General features: G+C 42.1%; 3 protein-coding genes across 3 annotated transcripts in view; 1 reads left to right on the forward strand and 2 right to left on the reverse strand.

The window, feature by feature from the left end:
• Window positions 1-8,853, reverse strand: part of LOC118415750 — an 11,715-nt gene extending 2,862 nt beyond the window's left edge. Inside the window, exons 1-6 of the mRNA XM_035820541.1 lie at window positions 8,270-8,853; window positions 4,300-4,553; window positions 1,593-1,736; window positions 1,305-1,449; window positions 965-1,100; window positions 439-620 (exon numbers count right to left, since the gene is read on the reverse strand). Of these exons, the coding sequence (XP_035676434.1) occupies window positions 439-620; window positions 965-1,100; window positions 1,305-1,449; window positions 1,593-1,736; window positions 4,300-4,553; window positions 8,270-8,334 (926 nt within the window). The 5' untranslated portion in view covers window positions 8,335-8,853. The remainder of the gene's footprint in view (window positions 1-438; window positions 621-964; window positions 1,101-1,304; window positions 1,450-1,592; window positions 1,737-4,299; window positions 4,554-8,269) is intronic.
• Window positions 8,854-8,997: 144 nt separating this feature from the next.
• On the forward strand, window positions 8,998-15,650 carry LOC118415754. The gene is made up of 5 exons (XM_035820546.1): window positions 8,998-9,333; window positions 10,407-10,577; window positions 12,067-12,248; window positions 12,842-12,946; window positions 14,441-15,650. Exons 1-4 carry the CDS (start codon window positions 9,154-9,156, stop codon window positions 12,915-12,917), a joined length of 609 nt encoding a protein of 202 aa, XP_035676439.1. The 5' UTR covers window positions 8,998-9,153; the 3' UTR covers window positions 12,918-12,946; window positions 14,441-15,650.
• Window positions 15,651-20,386, reverse strand: LOC118415752 (cytochrome b561 domain-containing protein 2-like). Its single transcript, XM_035820545.1, has 3 exons — window positions 19,710-20,386; window positions 18,032-18,069; window positions 15,651-17,723 (listed from the first exon to the last, which is right to left on the reverse strand). The coding sequence occupies exons 1-3, from the start codon at window positions 19,855-19,857 to the stop codon at window positions 17,220-17,222; spliced, it is 690 nt and encodes a 229-aa protein (XP_035676438.1). The 5' UTR covers window positions 19,858-20,386; the 3' UTR covers window positions 15,651-17,219.
• Between the last annotated feature and the right edge of the window lie 112 nt (window positions 20,387-20,498).

A 20,498-nucleotide genomic window follows, 5' to 3' on the forward strand; every position in this document is an offset into this window, starting at 1 on the left:
TCATACCTGAGCTGTCTGTGGTAGGGGTCTATCTGTTCGTACCTGAGCTGTCTGTGGTAGGGGTCTATCTGTTCGTACCTGAGCTGTCTGTGGTAGGGGTCTATCTGTTCGTACCTGAGCTGTCTGTGGTAGGGGTCTATCTGTTCATACCTGAGCTGTCTGTGGCAGGTGTCTATCTGTTTATACCTGAGCTGTCTGTGGTAGGGGTCTATCTGTTCGTACCTGAGCTGTCTGTGGTAGGGGTCTATCTGTTCATACCTGAGCTGTCTGTGGTAGATGTGTATCTGTTCATACCTGAGCTGTCTGTGGTAGGGGTCTATCTGTTCGTACCTGAGCTGTCTGTGGTAGGTGTCTATCTGTTCCTACCTGAGCTGTCTGTGGTAGGTGTGTATCTGTTCGTACCTGAGCTGTCTGTGGTAGATGTGTATCTGTTCATACCTGAGCTGTCTGTGGTAGGTGTCTATCTGCTCGTGCTCCACCTCCTCCAGATCCTTGAAGAACCGGCGGTGGCGCTGTTTGCGGAACTTCTCCATCTCGTTGATGTAAGCGTCGGTAGCTCGATCCTGTTTCCACTTCTCCATGTCCGTCAGCTCCAGCTGGGTGGGTCTGTACGGGGTGCTCTGTAGATACAACGGTGTGAGGATCAGTAAATGTTGATGAAGGTTAGACATCCAGGTAATACGATACGCCAAAAAGCAGTTACTCAAGCAACTGTTATGATTTTGGAAACGGTCAGACGTTTAAGATAGCATCCACTATCTTTGGTGTCACTAACGAAAGATAGTGGATGTTGTCTGAAACATCTGACCGTTTCTAAAATCATATCCAGTTGCTTGATGTAACTGCTTTTTGTAGTAAAGATCACGAAGTTATGGAGAAAGACGTGCTACCACCCCCGGGGCGTCGCCAAAAGTTGTCTAAATAAAACTTATTTTAAAAGCAGATACGTTAACTATTTGCTGACCTTGCCCATCTGTATCTCCTCTTCTTGACGTTTCCTGTCCGACTGTTCTTCCACGATGACCGGAAGGGTGTGGGCACGTGACTTCGCGCGAGACGTCGCACGAGAGTTCTCTCTTCCACCTCGGGAATTCGAAGACCTGGCGAATAAAAAGAAGAAACAGGTTGAGGATGGTCCAAAAGAAATCCAGCTTTTGTAAAGGTTACTGTCCATGGCTGTGACCTAGATTGGATAATCCTAGCGTCTAATTTACATATACCGGTCCCTAATTTGCATAATCGTGATATTGTTTCTGAATATTCAACTATTGATTAATGCTGATCTTTATAAAGTCATTGATGACCTGGAAGCAGCACGTTGAGCAGCCTTGATAACGGCCTCAGTCCGAGCCTCGGCCCACCCTCGGGCGAAACCATTGGTCGGCCCGAAACCCAACCGCACATCCTCCGCCTCCGCACTTTTCGCCGTCGGCTTTCCAGCTACTCGTGCTGTGTGCAGAGAGCGTACAACGTTTAGTGTTTCAGTATTCAACTGAGTACCAATTAATCAATCAATGAATCAAACAGTCATTCGATCAATCTATCGATACTGACCAATCAGAGAGGTAGAATAAAGAGGTCACCCTGCTCACCCGCGGCCTTCTGTATACTTGTTCCCGGCCGCCATCCCTGTTCCTGGGCCCTCTTAAAGTTCTCTATGGTCTGTTTGAAGTCGCCAGGGCTGTTATGTGTTGGTGCGGAGTTGAAGTACGTGGCACGAAACGACGGCAACTCATCTACAAGGACAAAGGAGGAAAGAGCAAACCTTCAAACTTAATACGCAATGAGCTATATGCACATGGCTTCACAGACATTGCATGTCAAAGATACGTTTCTGCAGAAGCAGAGATGGTATATTTCACTTACTAATAGTTGTTACCATCTTTTAAGGCTGCGCTCTGTGGCTGTTTCATTTTTGTGCCTTAGCATAGGACTATACGAAGGACGTTATTTAACGTCCTTGGTCGGACTAAGAAGTGTTCTTCCTTTTTTAAAGTACGTTATAATTAGTCTCAAGAGCAACGGAATGAATTACAGCTGAACAAGTACTACACAAGAGTTCGTAGACCTCAGGCCTGCATGAAATGTATTGGGTTTCTGTAGACCTATTGTGTATTTTTGCCTTTTTGTCTGTGGTACGTGGTTGGAAAAATGAGCTTTTTACCATGTTGGTTGTGCACCATGCAAAAGTCTGACTCTGAAATTCCATTTTCTGAATTTGTAAGTTTGGACATGGATGAACATTACTTATTTTGGATTTCTTAAGTATGTAACCAACCACAGTACTTTGAAGTTGTTGAGACGCTACCTTTTTTGTCTCAGATGGCCCATGCACATGTAGTTACTCTGTCACATGATATACTAATATCTTCCTATTTCAATGTACTGACCTAATGCAGCTGCTAAGTCTCCTTGGTTTGTGTTCTTCCAATGATATTCATTAAAGATTTATTTCTGGGGTGTTATTCACTTGACATCGGAATGTTACTCGCATAATTTGACCAATGATACTTTTATCTGTAGTTCCATAGACATTAGACAATATGATTAGTGGTAGCCCCCATGCAGCAGCAACAGTTAGTCCCCAGGGTGGTATGATATTTTCATTCAATCCATCCAACCCAAACCTAAATCTCCTGTAGTATCTAAGCCAAATTTAACAGCACAATTTACTATGAAAAATGTCCTTGTCAATCCCATTTATAGATGGCAAGCTGCTAGCAATGGAAGCTTTGAAAAGTTCAGAAGCTGTTGTAGTCAGAGCAAACACCCAGCAAACATCCCCGCAAACCAATGAGCAGTTGCTTAGAAGGGGAATTTCATCATATATTTGCCGCGACAAAATGCAACAAACGATACTGAATTCAAAACAGAACAAAGCTAAGCCTCCACCACTTAACCCTGCCTGTACCATAGATTAAGCAGGCCCAAAAACCAAGCGAATATGACTAGCCCAAAACAACAAATTACCTGTATACAGTATGGAAATGGCATTACCAAAGAAACAAAAAGAAACACAGGACAAATCATACACATACCTTTCTCTTATGCCCACACTCTATACAGTTCTCCTCCACATTAGAAAATTGCATCTTCTTCTGTTTAAGTTCAAGTTCAACCATGATTGCCAACAGGGTAAAGGAACTTGTACCGGAACTTAAAACTCAGTACTATACAGCTCTAGAAACACCACAAAGAGTAATAAGCAAACTCCAATTATACCTGACCAACAGATATATAATCTGGCACACTCCCGTCATCTGGCAAACTGTCAGTGCCACTAAGTAACCTGATACATTGAAGGTGGCCCAGGCCAGATGATGGTTCTACACCCAACCATAATCTGTTTTTAAAACCAAGCAGATATTGGGAGGATGCCCCAACCACACTAAAACAGGGTCAACCTATACAGTATCAAGTTCAAGCACTAGGAGGCCCAAAATCAAACCTGACCACCAGGACACCACAAACAACTCACGTACCAAATTGCAACACAATGGCACCTTGCGTTCCGGAGATACAGCGCACGCCCCGTGCCCGCACAAAAGGTAACCTAAAATGTCAAGTTCAAGCACCAAGGGCGCCAAAATCAAAATTGAGCATTATTCAGCCACCGCCGACACATGTGCCAAATATCATCGCGCCAGCACCAGCCGTTCAGAAGATATAACTCCGGAAACACCCCTCCCGGACACAAAATTCGACCTGCCGGGTCAAGTTCAAACGCGACAAGGCCCAAAGTCAATCCTAGGCAACAGGCAACAACCCCCCACCCATGCCCCAAAAATCGTCGCAATCGCGCGTATCGTTCCGGACACACAGCGCCAAAAGTGCCCAAAAAACACCAAAAATGCCACCTTCAATGTCAAGGTCAAGCGCCAGGAGGCCCAAAATCACACCTGAGTGTCAGGCTACCACCCCCAACCCACGTACCAAAAATCGTCGTGCTCGCACCATCCGTTCACGAGATACAGCGCCCTACATCCCCGGCTACCGAAAAGTTTCCACCAGCATCAAAACCATACCTGCATACATGCAGGTAATGAATGTAACGGTATACTCACAAGAGCACTGCTCGAAATTTACGTAGTACTCATTTTGTTCCAAACGGCTGTTTAAACTATATTGCGTATTCTGAGCCAAACTGCTTCTATGCAACGGCGCATAGGTCGCAGCCTTCAGCCGACGAATCCTCATCCCTCACTAAAATAAAATAAAATTGATAACCATGCAAGACTGTCCTAATGTTGTCCCTCCTCAATTTGTTGTGGTAAGCCAGTCGTACGACGCTTTACTCACGTTGTTCTTGCCTGTATTGTCCCGCATGTGCTAGCTGGCGAACCTCGTACGACGCCGGCATCTTGGGCGGTTTGTACACCGCCTCTATGAGGCTGTCCACGCGGGACCAGTCCGTCCGCCTGTCCTTGTTGCCGCCCTCGGTAGCGGGCCGCCGCTGCTGCTTGGGTTTGGGCCCGCCGTACCGCCTGACTGTGGCCGAGTGGACGTACTTGTTGGGGCGAGTGACATCCTTCTTGGTGGACCCTAAATGGGTGCTGCGTGCAAAATAAACAAAACTGTTTAAGAGCAACAAAAGTGCACTACTTAACGGATTACTTGGACTCGGCATTTTGACTATTCTAGTACCATTCCTTTAAAACGCCACCTTCAGGCCTTATAATATTTGCTTTTACAGCGTATTTTCGCTTTCGCACAGGTATTCGCAGGTTGTTGGACCTAAAGGATCGAGCTCAAATTGACCATAGTACAATTTTATTTTATTTTCTTGATTCATAACAGCATAATATTAAAGTGGTTTTAATAATCCCAAGACAAACAAACAAACAAACAAACAAACAAACAAGCACAATGAAATGCCTTGTATGATTGGTTCGCTGCCTACGCGTTTCGTCTTTCAATGCTGCATTGGGCGGGTCAGAATGGCCGTACCATTAAAGACACATGTTTTCTGGCTGTAAGATCAGCCCCTTTTAAACACAACGGTGGTCAAACAACACCCGTTTGGCCACAGCTTATTGATGACCACTGCCTACGGGTCAGTACAAAAGAGCATGAACTGGACCAGTCCTGCACCTGAATGGACGATTGTAAGAAGACCCAGCGCTTGGTTATCCATATCATGACGCGTAAAATTAAATCCTCTTTTGTATTGTTCTCTGCTAAAACTAGTAAAAGGCGGCTGACGTAGGAGTGATGACTTCATTCCATGTGATTATCTAACGTCTTTTCAAGAGAATTGGGGCATTAAAATTCCAGCTGCAATCCTGGTTACCATAGGTGTGACATTTACAGTTTGTTTTTAAGCCATGTACAGCATGCTGCGTCCACAGCGTACGGCACAGTTTATCTTTCAGAGCGCCATCTATCGACAAATACCAGATCTACCTTTATTAGCCACAGTTGAAATGTCCTGAGGAACAAGGCGAATTAGTTGATGTATGATCTAAAAGATTTTGACAAATTTTGACAGGATGACAGATTTCCACACTTACACGGTCTAGACCACATCTACACCCCGAAGAAAAATCTAATCCCTCTGTTGTTATGATAATTATAGGGATTTGAGTTATGAAGGATAAACAACATGTTTTATACTTTGTAAGCCAGGTGTTCGTGTGATAAATGTCTGGATGGGAGCGTGGTTGAAGTCATGCACCAGATTGAATGTTTTACATGGCGTTTTATAGCAATTCCATACGTTAAGAACGGAAAAGTAAGGAATATTTCCTCGTTCCTGTACATAGTCTACCAAATGGTTATTTCTCGTAAGCATGTCTGACGTGATCCAATGCTGTTACTAGCGTGCCCCCCCCCCTCTTTTCTAGGTTCTTGTCGCTTTTGAATGTTTTATTTCCCTGGTAACATAAATCATTGCAAAGTAACATATCATGAGAAACACGTATGACCTGTACTGTTAGAGACAAATATCTGATGCTCTAATCTGTTTTCAAAGACCGAGCCGAACTAGCTGAAGTCTAATCTGTACCGTAGGACACAGTCCGACACACCTAGAAATACGCCTATAATCCACCCACTTACACGGTCTATATATGTTCGGAATAACAGACTTTGGCCACCTAACACTATTGTATAGTTAATAACAGGGATTTGTCTTTTCTTATGACGGACAGTTTAAGTAGAGAAAGTGTGAAGAAAGCCAGATGTCTGTTTCTTTGAAGTTATTGTCAAGTATGAGACATATTCAATTTTCTAGCGCAATATTCTGTTGATGCTTTTCTGGACGTGTGTGTAAGTGTGTGTGTGTGTGGGGGGGGTGGGGGGGGGGTGCTTACCCATTCTAAAGCTTATCAACAGTTAAGAAAGGCAATATTCCTTAAAGTGACGTGGTAAACCGCACGCTGTTAACGTGATAGATAAAACCGACATTCTTGTCCCCAGAGGACCCTGTCCCGAACTTCAGCAGAATATTGACCCACAGTCTCGACATGCCTGGCTGCTATCTCGTTACTAAGGACGCCCAGGCACAGTTTATTAAAACATCTCCAACACACCTTGACGTGTTTTAACCCTTAGAACAAAACACGGCAAACAAGTCGGCCACCTGGATGAACTCCAAGGTTTACTTCTAGATTAGATTATTTTCTTCTTGTGGACATTAAGATTTAGTGTGATTTGTGGAGATAAGCTCTAAGGGGCGTTTAGATAAGAGGAGTCGACTTACAGCCTAGTTCCCACACGGAAAACGTGCTCCAGTGGTTTATATAAACTTAGTTATCAACCACGGATTGACTCATAAATCTAAACCGCCTGTCATCACAAAAGTATCGGCGTGGTTGGGGCATTTTCGTTCAGTAAGTGCTATTTGTAAACATGGCTGGAGTCATGGGTAAAAAAGTGTTACCAGGGCCAATGGCTGCGAGCTATCTTCAAGTGCTATCCAAAGGCGTCCGTAAGTTGTATGCACTTCCTCTAATTTGATTAGTCTCAACCAATAGAATCGCTGCAAAGTTTGACGAATGGTCACTGCCTCACTACCGTACACAGAAACCATATTTAAGTCTAGACCATACTTGAGACAAGCCTTATTTCGTTAAAGACGTGCTCATTGTTTAAAATCGTACTACAACAAAGACGCTGTCTCAGCTGGGAGTGTGGCTTGGACAAAACAGTAATGTTTTCATGGATCACAATGATACTGTTAAGGTATTTGGTCAGTAAACACAGGGTATTGAATCGTTAGTTTTTAACTGGTAACCATTATGGCGTCGAATTCAAGAATAAAACTTTCAACAATTGATGTTGACTTGTCTTCTTGGGTAAATGTTAGAAATGAAAATAGGATGCAGTCACTAGTGGCTTGTTTAGTTCCTATAGCTAGCTAATGTCTCAGAAGAGGTTGCGACTTTTCTGAGTTCAAAGTCTGACTTTGTGTTACCACAACAAGCGTTGTTATTTCAGTCTCAAAGAAAACACCGCAAAGTATTTTTAACTTTACCTTTAAAAACCTTTAAATTATTTTCTGATAAAGTATGTAACACTTGTCTACGCAGCAATATCTTCATATCATCCTTATTGGATATTTTGAGTGCTAAAATGCACAATAGAGCACTGTTTACTCATAACACTAAAACAGGTGTAGGCAGCTAACTTCGCGGTGTAAAAAAGGGTCAGAGACTCAAGCCCTTTGTGTTAGTCATCCAAAGCATAAACGTACAAAGACATCTTGCCCTGATTTCTGTATTGGTTCCCCAAATGCAAATGTTAGCTCACAGCCACAGGTCCCGCTGTATGTTGTACTTGACTGTAACAGTGCCGGCGTGTCGAACAATGGACGTGGTGCCTCCCGTTAAACGACTCGGAACCATGTCACGACCTTTCGATTTTTTTGTCGTGTTAGTCTAGCGACGTGAATTAATCTTTCTTTAAGATTGATCCTGTAGCTTGCAATAGTAATGATAAGATATAAAAAACAGCACAGTACAGGCTGCTACAGGGTTAAGTGCACACTCGAAGCATGCCCGTAAGATCGCAAACTTTCGAACGTTTTGCAAGTTCATACATAACATCATTATCAGACTCTTGAATAGTTCTGAACCACAAAGTGCACAACATAAATCACTTCTTGATTATTTACGCATGATTTACGAACTCCGTTTGTACGCAATAAAAACCTTAAGTGTGGTTATACACATATTTTGCAAGCTTGACATGATGACTCCGTACGTCTAGGTGTTTGCATAGTGAGACATTTCAATTATGGAGGTATTTTAAGCAGGTGAGAACCACTTACCTGTACGCAGGCGGAGGTGTGACATACAGGTACCTGCCAAACGGCGCATCTATGTATTTCACCATCCTGAAATTTAAAGTCTAACGGCTCTTTTGAGATTTTCTACTGCATCTCATGCGAGCATGTTATATCGTTGGAGGCTGTACATTGGCAACGAAGGCAACCAGCTTCATGTTCAAGAGTTGGTGTTTTCGTGTCAACAAATACAGCCCACCACGCCTAGGCCTTAGCCGCGGGAAACAAAGACAGCTTTTATATTGATACTCTAAACAAATCGACAGCTTACTACACTTCAGTGGGTGCATGGTGAGAGAAGGATCAGGTAGCCATTTTGTTGATATGCAAATGAGCTAGGACTTCTGACCAATGGGAGAGAGGATCAGCATTACAGGTGTTCGTATCGTGTACCCTTAGATAAAATTGCTTCTTTTGAGTCTTAATGTAGTGAGTACTGTCATGATTTAAAGGAACATTGTTTTCGAAGACCCCCTGTGACTGTCCGTTAAGTAGGTTGCATAATTTGATTAAAACGCCGCGCGTTGGAAAAAGAAAAGTTTCACTAATGTAATGTTTAGGTAGGGGGGTTGTATACAGAAGTTTACATTGTGAAAAGATAAACGAAAACCAAACCCCCTCGAAGCCTGTGGTCGCGAAGGTCGTATCGAAGGTCCGACAGGCCTTTGTTCTCGACGTTATCTGGTAGCACAACCTAAACAAAGTCGTTCACTCGTGACACGATCGCATCGCAACGGAGAGATATTGTTGCAGCTGGTTCATTTTGTAGCGGTTGCGAAGGCAAGGGAACACAGACGCCGGCTGCCGGGTCCAGTGTAGGGACATTCATTTAGAACTCTTCGGTCTTATCGGCGCGTTTCTAGCCAACCATGGCTACTGGAATCAGCAATAAGAGCTTGGCCTCGATGAGTTTGGAGGGGCGGGTGCTCATGAGCCCGCTGGCGAAGAAGTACACGTTCATGGTCCGGTCCTGTCCGCTCAAACACAAGGATAAGATCGGCGACATCCATCCATTGCCGCCAATCACTGTCATGCACAACTTAGAAGAGGTAAGATCCAACTATTTCTGTCTAAAACTGATATTCATAATCAATTTAGATATAGCTAAAGCACTTTTGAGAGATACAGCTCAGAGGAAATTTTTGGTGAAGTTTTTGGTGATTTCCCGCCGCAGAAATACCCGTTGTTAGGTGGGTGGATAACAGATACGCGTGTACCAGTACGTAAACAGGAAGTGGACCGATACACGTTTGCTGACAAAATTTATACCGATTCAAACGTTCTTTCCAATCGCTGCAAGCACAGATTTTGAAACACCATCTTTACCCCACTTACAACAGCAGAATATTTTTCCAGATTAACAGCTTTCTGGCTTTTCCTAGAGTTACTTTTTTATGTTAAAAAAATCACCGCAAGGACAGCAAGGGTTCGGTGTCATTTGTTGCAAAAGTTTTAGACATATTGATCCACTATGTCGACTGTCGCTATCACAGTACAGGTGTTTTTGCTGGTTAAAAAGTTTGACCAGGGAAAACCAGAAAAAACTTTTCTCTAGCAAAAATTGTTTTCGTGCAAAATTCCATCTTACAGTGTTAATAACTGTGGGTCTTACTGCACATTGAATGTTGCTACCGAGTCCCTGACGATACTTGCACGTATTCGTCAAATGATCATTTTTTTGCGTACCGATCTTTGATCACAGTTCGGAGCCATTTCATTCATTTTGTTAAGTACTTTCTGATGTTGTTTTCAACAAGGAAAATAAAACAAGACTAATCATAATAAACGTTGAATTCTGTTCGATATGGTCCGAGAAGGCGAAAAATATGATTCCTACCAAAACATTACCTAGCAACAGTCGTGGTAACATTTACTCCCACTTGTTTGTTCGTCAGTTCATCTACTGTTTACAGTAGCGGGAAAATCTGATAACCAGAATCGAGAGATAAAAACGTCTTCGATTTTCTATGCTGGTACATGTTAATGTGGGTGAAGTGCACACAGATCTTGTATCGTCGCTAAGATTCCACGCGAATAACAATCAAAGGTCACGTTATAAGATAAGCCTTAATCGAAGGGTTTCAAAAATGTTATATTCAAAAATATTCTATTTTTATTTCAGTCGTTTGTCAACGACAGCATCCGGACGGACACCATGCAGAACTCTCGCTTCTGTCGTCCGAAGCGCACGTCAATCATCCGGCCGTACAACGCGCTTCAGGACAAGCACGCCGTCGCCTACTTCCGCAGTCCCACGGTGAAGGATACGCTGGAGAGGACTCTCACTAACAAGGTACGGACACAAAAGCAATTCTTTACATGAATGATTGATAACAGTTTCTGTGTTACTGAACAGTTTAAAAAACATCGATCTGCCGTTACCTAAGGCATTCTTGATCAAGTGAAATAATTGTCTGGGAAAATAGGTACACTCTCGCTCAAGCTGATGCATAATTATATATCAGTGGGTAAGTGTACGTATACATTCCAAACATGTAGGTTTTCACCGGTCGTCTACGTCGACAAAGTTACAAAACACGGATACATCTCTGCTCAGGATGAAGTCATTTTGAGCAACTAACTAATAATAAACAGTAGCTCACCTGACTGTCAATGTTTGAATGTCATCTTGTATGTTCATGAATCGCTGTAGCATGTTCTGTAGCGCATAAACACCCACGGAAAATATTAGCCTACCTCTTGTAAAGTTTTCCATTTCTACCAATTCGATATAGACTACAAGGCCATGTAGCTGTAGGAATGTAATCGAGAAGCTATTTTTCCGCAAGTTGGGTCAGGGGGAGCAGGGGTAACAATCAGGGGCCAGCGGCGGCTAAACAACGTTGTGTACCCGTAAACATCTCAGCCAGTAACCGATGCCCTGCTCGTGTGATCCATGCCATTCATCCAACCGGGATGCTGTGGTCAAAACACGAGGGCAAACAAATATGGTACAAAAGATAACATCAACCTCATATGTTGCCTTCTTTTTCCATCAGTCTCTTCTCCAACGAACGCTTTAATCCTTCAGAGACAAAGGTTTGATATTGTGTGACGGTTTTCTGTCAACAGTCTTCGTGTTTAGATAAACACGCCGCAGCAATCTTACCTGACCCCTGAGATATTTGTGTCAAAGTTCTGATACTTAGTACCTCTATTTCTTATTTTCCCCAAGACTATCAATATTAGTGATGAAACGACTCTGTCATTGCAGCTAGTATACTGTAGTAAACTACAATGTTCCGTTGTGATGTTGCATTTTTGAGTAACACCAGTAGCCCCTGAAACGCCTTTGGTCTGCCTGATTTTACGCCTGTTGGCACGCGTCATGTTAAGCACCCGGGCCCGGTGGCGCACGCGCTTGGCCGTAATACCTTTACAGAGAAGGCTTATAGGGCCTTATACTGAGATGATAGGAATGAAGACTTGACGCCCCAAAGGATATTCGCCCGCACGCACTCATAAGCCTAAATATATATACTGGATGTCTTGGCATTTCAAGTCATTCGGATTCTGGGGGCCGTCCAGAGCGTGCGTCCCATTTAGTCTCCACAAGACTGTGGGCTGGGGAAATAGTAGAAAGAAGCTGAGGTAGAATTATTAGAGTTTACTCCAAAAAGCAGTCCGTAAACTTCCCGGTGGGATGGGGAGTGGTTTGGAAATGTGACTGTAGCAGGGCCACTAACTTCAGAGCACGGCTAGATCGGCTCCACTCACCTTGGAAACGCAAAAGCCAATACGTACGGCAGAGCCTGATGTAGAATCTTCGTTTTCCCCCACAGGAGCTGTGGGAGACACCGCCCAGCAGGAACATGAACAAACTGTCCACACGAGGCCGGTCCTTACGGACACCCACCCCTGCCACGCTGGTCAGGATGGAGGAAAACTTTGTGGTGGACAGCATCAAAACTAGCCACGCTGTCACCAAGTACAAACCGCTCATCCCGCCATACAACGCTCTAAGGTAAACCCGAATTGTCCAGCTTTGTAAAATGTATTGCTACTTAGATTGAATCCTGGAATTCTTAGTGATGTACGAAATACAAGACCCGACATATTGCATGAATTGCATTACGGATACATTCCAGTATATCCTGAATAGTAGTGATAGTCCACTGTGTTCTACTGCTGCAGTAGTCTAGACACTCTTGCAGCTGCAATCAGTCTTTCTTTACATCTTTCTACTTTGTCCTGTTGGTCGCGAGCTTCCTTAGCTCCCGTAGTCATTAGTAGTTTAGTTTTTATACTGGATACTTGTTACACATCAGTAACACTTGTTAGACTGGTGATACAGTGGATCTAGAGCGTGAGGAAAGATGAAGCCAATCTCGGAAGTGTAACGACATGCTGTAAGCCACATCTCTGTTACGCTCCATTCCTATAATCTTCTAGAAAATACGAATGGCGGGTCCGGCATAGTCTCTGTGTTCTACGCGTCTTTTTTGGTTGTTGGTGGGCACTTCACACGTCTCTTAGAACACCGAGACTGAACAAGACCTTGCATCAACTTGTAGATTATACTATTTCCCCTAAATTTTCATTTTTTTTTACTTTCAGGGACAACCATTCCCAGCACTATTTCCACTTCAAGGGAGTCAAAAACCTGCTGAAGACGACCGTCGGCGGACAATAACCCGCAGAACCTGCACATTACGTTTATATGTAAGTATAAACTATAAAGCGTTACCCAGGCGTTACCGTTGTTTCATTGGAACATTTTTATGTTTGGCCCCTACGTTCCGTTGCCAGGGAACTTCGCAAGGCGTAATCTTATTTATCGGTGGCGCCGCGTGTAATTTGTGCTAGTCATCACGTATCTCTATGTGGACACGTGCTTTTTTATCTTTGAAAAAAAAATGAGTCATGTACATGGCATTTATAAATCATCGAATTCTTTTTCAAGATTAAATAGCTTCTTTTGCAAATCAGTCAACTGTAGGTTTGTACATGTACTAATAGTGGGCTAAGAAAATCGTAACCATTCCGTGAGAAATCTGGAGTATTCTGGAACCGACATGTAACTGCATATAATTCGCGAACGGTTCACGCGCAGAGGCTCCTCTGGTTCACACCATAAGACGTTTATTTTTTTTACAAAGAAAATGTTTTGACTTTAACAAAGTCAAGTTCATTACGTGAGGTCAAATTTACACAAGCCTTACAGCAACCTGCTATGACATTGTTGGTATAGCTATAGCACCGTTTATAAAAGGAGCAACTAATAAAGAAGGACTGTGAACTCATTATTATTTCTATTGGCATTGCTACATGCCTGAGCTAAATTTATACACGTTGCCTAGGAGACGGGTACAGTTGTTGAGGGTAGAGTGAGGGGTTAGGTGTCATGTTCTATACTCCCACATGGAGACCCTTTCACTTGCGGTCACCCATGGTGGCCGTTAGGGGGTAACGGAAACCGAGGCGGTCAGGGTCCATGGAGTACAAATACCAGGCTTGCAGCCAAGAACAATTCCCCTGTCCCTAAAACATCAAAACTTCACGTCCTGAAGTCTTGTTCTGGACGTATTAGCTTTATTTTTAGTACAGCTGTAACCTCTCTTGATAGGCCTTGTTGGTCTATAGCTAGCGCATTGTGGGACAATAGGCACAGAGCTCGCGGCAGTGACCTTGAATGTAATACAGATGGGTTGCATTAGCAATAGCCAAGATCCAATAGTCACAGATAGGATGGCGATTGCGTGCACGGAACCGTTTACTCAATCGCCGGCCATAGTCTTCGTCCAACCACCTGTTGATGACGTGCCAATGAAAACCCTTGCTGTTGGATACATAATCTCCAAGCAGATGTAGGGTTTGGCTGTTTTACCCAGTGAGTCTGGGGCATTTTCTACGTCTTCATATTAGTCCGTGATTTTTAAGTTATCTCTTAAAACGGGAGGCGAGGAAGTAAAAAGCAGTTCACTAGAAGGGATGGACACAAAAGTGCGTCAAAACACGGGTATTCCAACCCTACATCTGCTCGGAGATTAGAATATATATAACACACCACCAAGACCAAACAATGTACCAAAATAGTACATTATACACCCTGCTATGACATGTTGTCTTCTTCCAATTTGAACATGATTCTAAACTATCACATGTACTGCAAGTCGACACAAATATTAATCTATTTATCTTTTTTCAACCCTTCAGGTTTCCTGGACCATTAAGGATGATGGTAAGCTGACTGCTAATGTCTGGCCTTACATGTCTGGGAAACACACACTAGGTGCTCTTACTTGCCATTGAAGAAGGGAGACCACAAGCTACAACACTTCAGCAATAAAGCAACCAGTGTCCAGCTCTTAAGTGTGAACTCTGCTAGTACAAATGTCTTACATGTATTCTTAAGCTCCTGTCACACATTCAAGATCTTGCCACAACAATGCTGCCGACCATGAAGGTCGTCACTGGGTTGGTAATAGCCTAAAATCCACATAATCTAGCTCCAGATCACCCCTCTAGTCACATCCAATTGCAATGAGAATATGACTTTGCCAACTTTGATTTTCAAAAATTCATAGTCGGCTGGTGCAGAAGACTTTCAAATGCTAGTAGACAACATTGCCGACCAACTGACAACCACAGATGACCTTGCTTAAGACTCCGGACCAAGGTCTGGAGGCCATGTTCAGCTATGTGTGACAGAAGCCTTAACAAAATAAGCATAGTAACTCAAGACAGCCATTGAAAACTTTATCAATTGTAATACCTTTATTCTATTTCCAAACACAATATTGTGTAATGAGTAATGATTGTTTCTTATAGCCCACAGAACTGGCTTGACAGGTACTTCAATACATTGTTTACCGTTATGTCCAAAATGTTTATCTTACAAATATTGTCAACCACTTCAATAGTTATTTACAAACTATTATCACCTACCTAATTTTTTTCTGTACATCCACATACATGTTTTTTGTATATAGGAAATTAAGCAAATACATTAGATAAAATCTAGTGTCTTTCTATAGGAATATCCCATAAAACAAAACTGTAGTCCTAGAATATATATAACCACAATGCATGATTATATAACTCCTGTATACATTAATATGGTGCATCATGTAGAGTATAACAGAGTTAATAGGTGCTTATAGTGTAAAGAGATGTCGAGTAAATAGTTGGGACAGTTTAGACTTTGTTCCTATATAGCCTGAATGAAAGATACTAGGTGGTATATGTATTTACTTTGTGACTTTGCTTGGTAAGTATTTGTCCATGTACTTGAATGAAAGAAGCCCTTCAAACTCCGTCCAGTTTGTAAATGCCGTAGTGTGTAGTTTATGTATGTATATGGTGAATGGGTGTTGGGGGAGAAAAACTGTTTTGTTTTTCACTGAATAAACTTGTGTTTGTGTTATTTTTTCCTGTTGTCTGGTTACTTAGCAACATCATGCCCTTAGACTATTCTGATAACCCAGGTCCCGTATATTGATTTATCTTTGATCAATGTCACTTTGAACTTTCTGATGGGGTTAAGCTGTGGAGGTTCTTTCTGACAGCAAAAAGGGTAATCAAAAAGCAATTAAGAGAGGCCAGGGGGTGTGGTATTGATTATGAAGGGATCTTGGCCTGCTGGATAGGGTACTGTTAACTCACAATCTAAGCAGAACAAGGGTTGTGGGTTTGTAAGCCAAAGCAGGTCCCATTTTTATGTGCTTGCAAAAGCTTGCTAACACAGTTTTTCTCAAACTATTCATGTGAAAGTGAGTACCTAGTTTTGGCTAGGGATGTCCTCTTGGATAGGACATATTGGTAAATGGGAGGTCGTGAGTTTAAGGACAGCCATACCTCGTGCATGTTAAAACCACACTGATCAATAAAGGCAGGAGTCCTTCAGACAAGATTAGAGTACATAGCACAATTTCATTCTTTTACCAGCTCGATCTGCACAGCTCGACCATGATCTGACATGTATTACACAAAGTGTCACATTGAAGGCTGATATGCAAGCTCTGTCCAGCAAGATATGAGTGTATACAAATGTAGATACATTATTGGCACATGCGAGATGATAAATACACCACCATATAAATAACCTATTAAGACAAATCTGTGTGGTCTATCTACAAAGTAACATTAAAAACTTTGTCAGAATATACCTTGTATCTTAAATACAAAATCACAACAATGGTACAATACAATACAATACAGTTATAGAACTGCCTCATATCTTACCATTACATTACATAGAAGCACGCATCGCATATGTTTCACTTTGGCATGAACTGCTAGTATGGTGTAGCTATAGGATTTGATTGTCCAACAAAACAGAAGTTGCAAAGGCCAAAAGTCACATTTCCTGACTGACTGACTCACTCACTCACATAGTCTATGTCACATACATGAACAATAAAAATGATTTTTAAGTAAGAACCAAAAGCCAACATAAAAGATGAATCCATAAGTTGCAACAATGCATATTTCACGACAACAATACTGTAGATCTACATGACCAATTTCATTATGCAAGAAACTTATCACCCATAAGTGATTCATTGCATCTGCAGAAAAGGGATACTCTTGCAAGTTTATTTTTTGCTGAACATTTAAGTGTTCAGTCATCAATAATTTACAACCAATCATCAACCAGGCCGCATTGTTTTGATGGCCATTTGGAATGTACACAAGGCTTCCTTTACACAAATGCCTCTGTCTGTCCCCAAAGTATTGTCAACAATGAAAGTTCCTTGATATTGAATGAGTGGATAGGCTTTGCAGGATGGGTGTGAAGTGCTTTTTTTAGCCAAATATTTGCCCTACCTACATTTCGAGTAATGGTCAAGTTTATGTGGTAAAAACACTGACTGTTCAGCAATCTATGGTTCACCTCTGTTGTATTGTTTTTCTCTTTTTGGCAGTAGAAATTTGATTATCAACAAACTACTAGTAGTAGTAGTAGAGAGTATCATGGACCAAAAGCTGTTGTTCAAATCTTGATTCGTCTCCCCAGGTAGGCAGTGGTCACTTGTTGCATGATGACCAGGGCCAGAATGGCTGGACAGCACAGACACACCACCCACAACATCCCCTCCAATTCCTGTGAGAACCAGTTAGAGTTAATGCCCAGCGCCAGACTGCTACACGCCAGGGCGTAACCCAACAACCCAAACGTGGCATGGTACATTTTCAACTGTGCCAGAGTCATCCAGCTTTTCAGCAACTTCGGATATAGCAAATTTATCCCCCCCATAGATTGCACGACAGAGTAGAAGACTGTTGTTACGCCAATGAGTCCATGCCACGAGACGAAGTGATCCTTCCCCATACGCTCCTTGTTGAGATAGATGGCCATGAGGCCTCCCACAGCACAGACAACAGCGCCAGCTTGCAGGATCCAGTGGAAGCGCACCTTCGACTTTCTCATGGCATTTATCATGAGGGAGCTCTCAGGTGAGAACATCAGGATAGCCTCTGTCATCAACAGCCCATACTAATGAAGAGAGGATAGATTTTCTAGTTATGTGTCATTCTTATCTTCAGGGATAGATTATGACGTCCAGGAACTAACAAGGCAACAGTTCACATATAAATTTTAGGATGTATTTATGAAGGTTTAACATCCAGATAAACAATTCAATTTCTACAACTGGATATAAAATGGGAAATCAATTTTGGATGTTTTGAGTGACATCCATCACTCTTCTTCAGCGTCACTAGAAATGAACTGGCAGAACAATTTTCAATACATGTATCATGTATAATGCTATTATGTTTAATATGATGCTGAACCATACTCACTCCAGTCACCATCAGAGTTGGGTGCCAGGAAAATAAACCTGAGGACAAACAGAAATCACCTTAACAACATTGATGACAATTAACTTAACTTACACTTGGCATATCTAATATATCTGATCATCATGTCATTGCTTAATTGCTTATATAACTCAAAGTTTAATGTGATGGTACTTGGATAATACTTACACTAAGTTACAGTACATGCCTAGTGGGTCAATTCATTTAACGTTTAAAGGACAGCATCAGAAAATTTTCAATTCTTTATTTTCCAGTAGTTTACTCATTAAAAAGTTGATGTACGTCAATTTTTACATTGATCCGCCTAATATGACCCTGTAGACACTTCGCGCTCTCCTCCTCTCCCCGCCGCGCTGGCCGATGACGTAATGGCCTCGTTCTGATCGTCTGAGATTGTATGACGTCACGGATCCGAAACTTCTAGCCAGCCATTTTGCTCGGTGAACCTCGGTCCTCTCAGCCATAAATAATCACCCCGCCATTCTGGAGTTCACTTTGTTGTCATTGAAAATTACTTTCGTGGACCTGTAAGTCGCTTCATAGACAGCTCACAACGCGACTTACAGGTCCACGAAGTTAATTGTCAACAACAACGGACTGGCTTCCAGAATGGCGGTGTGATTTCCCGCCGAAGGGACCGAGGTTCACCGAGCAAAATGGCTGGCATGGCCAGAAGTTTCAATTCTGATTTGTGACGTCAGCGCGCAGGCAATCAGAACGAGGCCATTACGTCATCGGCCAGCGCGGCGGGAGAGGGGAGGAGAGCGCGAAGTTCAAACGTGTCTACAGGGTCATATTGGGCGGATTAATGTAAAAATTGACGTAAATCAACTTTTTAATGAGTAAACTACTGGAAAATAATGAATTGAAGATTTTCTGATGCTTTCCTTTAAGTATACATCATTTCAGGTTTTCAATTGTGAGACCAGATCAATCATACATGACTACTAGTATGATATGATAACATTATCAATAACATTTTGTTTTGTATGTAGCCTCAAAGAAATGTTGTTTATTAGCTGTTGCCATACATTGTACCAATACTGTAATATTACTAATAACGTCCTTGATTGTATCGTAAATAAATAAATTGTATCGTTGATTGAAACCTAGCTGAGGCAACTAGGCTCTGAAAAACGTATCTAATTGTAGTGGCAGGAAAACACTACAAGTAGATACGTTTTTCAGAGCCTAGTTGCCTCAGCTAATTGAAACCTTGTGTTAAGTGTCGAGCTAGAGTAGTGAAAAGAATAAAGGGCAACGAGCTCGTTAGCTGAATCATGACAACAAAAAGGCATAGCACGTTACGTATTTCATCAAGGAGGTTATTGAAACCTCAGTATGTTTTCAGATGTCTTCATTGGTTCACACCACCAACTAAGGAGGTTATATCCTTGTTCACACTGATAATCAGCCTACAGGTCGTTTACCTTTAAATCACCTATTCAGTGACGCACGCGTAGCTATGCAAATTGATCTTCAAATGACAGTCAGATACGTAAAGTAACGTCATCAATATTTTTCATCATCGGAGCTGTGCAAATTGTCTAATCAATAACTTATATGAATAATCAATGATAAGTTACACGTAAACATGGATGATGCCCCGCCCACAACACACATAAAAAACTGAATAAAACAGTGAATTTAAGGGTCTTACTCGAGCCAGGCCATGCTGTGTATATTACTACAGCGGCAAGAATGACGGCAGCGGCGTGAGCAACCATCCCGAGAGCGAACGATCGGCGAGAACAAGTCGCAGAGCTGAGGCAAAAATCTCTTCTTTCCTGATTTGAGCTTTCCGCCATATGCAATGCACCAAGTGCGCAAGCTCAAGGGTCTGTTAGGGAGATCAAGGATACCGATTGGGAAATCTTCTACATTTCTATAAGAACAGTTGCCATTTACAACACTAAAACAACTCATTGAGCTGCATCTCGTACTCAAAATGGCACTGACCTAATATCAAGGAAAAATTTGTAGGCATTATATTCTTTTACATGTAAAAACTGTGAAAAACAATGAACGAGACAGACTCCCCGATACACATCCTCAAGAGGCCATGAATTGGGCGTTTCAAAGTCCACTTTCGAGCTCTTTGCACAATATTTTGCGCTTTCTATGCAATTTTTCGGAGATAGGCAAACGGAAATGCATATTTGACTCCATGGATAGCAAAAGAATCAATAACTTTGTCGACAATTGTTTAATATTTACCAGTTTCTTATCTGAGTTTTGTCAGCTCAAATAGATTAAATAGAGCCACGCTACATGGGTCCTTCATAAGCAGCGTTTGGGACTGACCCGATGTTCATTTTCTAACGTGCCTTACTTTTTTGACCATTTTATTCGATAAAAGACATAATATTACCATAACATAGGATAGAAAATTATATAATTGTCTTATTAATGAATGGTAAGAAGCCAGTAAAGGCTTATTTGTGAAAAA

The sequence above is a fragment of the Branchiostoma floridae genome, chromosome 5, assembly GCF_000003815.2.
Source record: "Branchiostoma floridae strain S238N-H82 chromosome 5, Bfl_VNyyK, whole genome shotgun sequence".
Classification (NCBI taxonomy): domain Eukaryota; kingdom Metazoa; phylum Chordata; class Leptocardii; order Amphioxiformes; family Branchiostomatidae; genus Branchiostoma; species Branchiostoma floridae.

Bases quoted from the DNA above. Each gene is read 5' to 3' on its own strand.
- LOC118415754 (XM_035820546.1), top strand. From the start codon at position 9,154: ATGGCTACTGGAATCAGCAATAAGAGCTTGGCCTCGATGAGTTTGGAG. The intron at 9,334-10,406 runs GTAAGATCCAAC...TTTTTATTTCAG, and splicing joins TCATGCACAACTTAGAAGAG to TCGTTTGTCAACGACAGCAT. The intron at 10,578-12,066 runs GTACGGACACAA...TTTCCCCCACAG, and splicing joins AGAGGACTCTCACTAACAAG to GAGCTGTGGGAGACACCGCC.
- LOC118415752 (XM_035820545.1), bottom strand. From the start codon at position 19,857: ATGGCGGAAAGCTCAAATCAGGAAAGAAGAGATTTTTGCCTCAGCTCT. The intron at 18,070-19,709 runs GTAAGACCCTTA...GTTTGTCCTCAG, and splicing joins CACAGCATGGCCTGGCTCGA to GTTTATTTTCCTGGCACCCA. The intron at 17,724-18,031 runs GTGAGTATGGTT...TCTCTTCATTAG, and splicing joins CAACTCTGATGGTGACTGGA to TATGGGCTGTTGATGACAGA.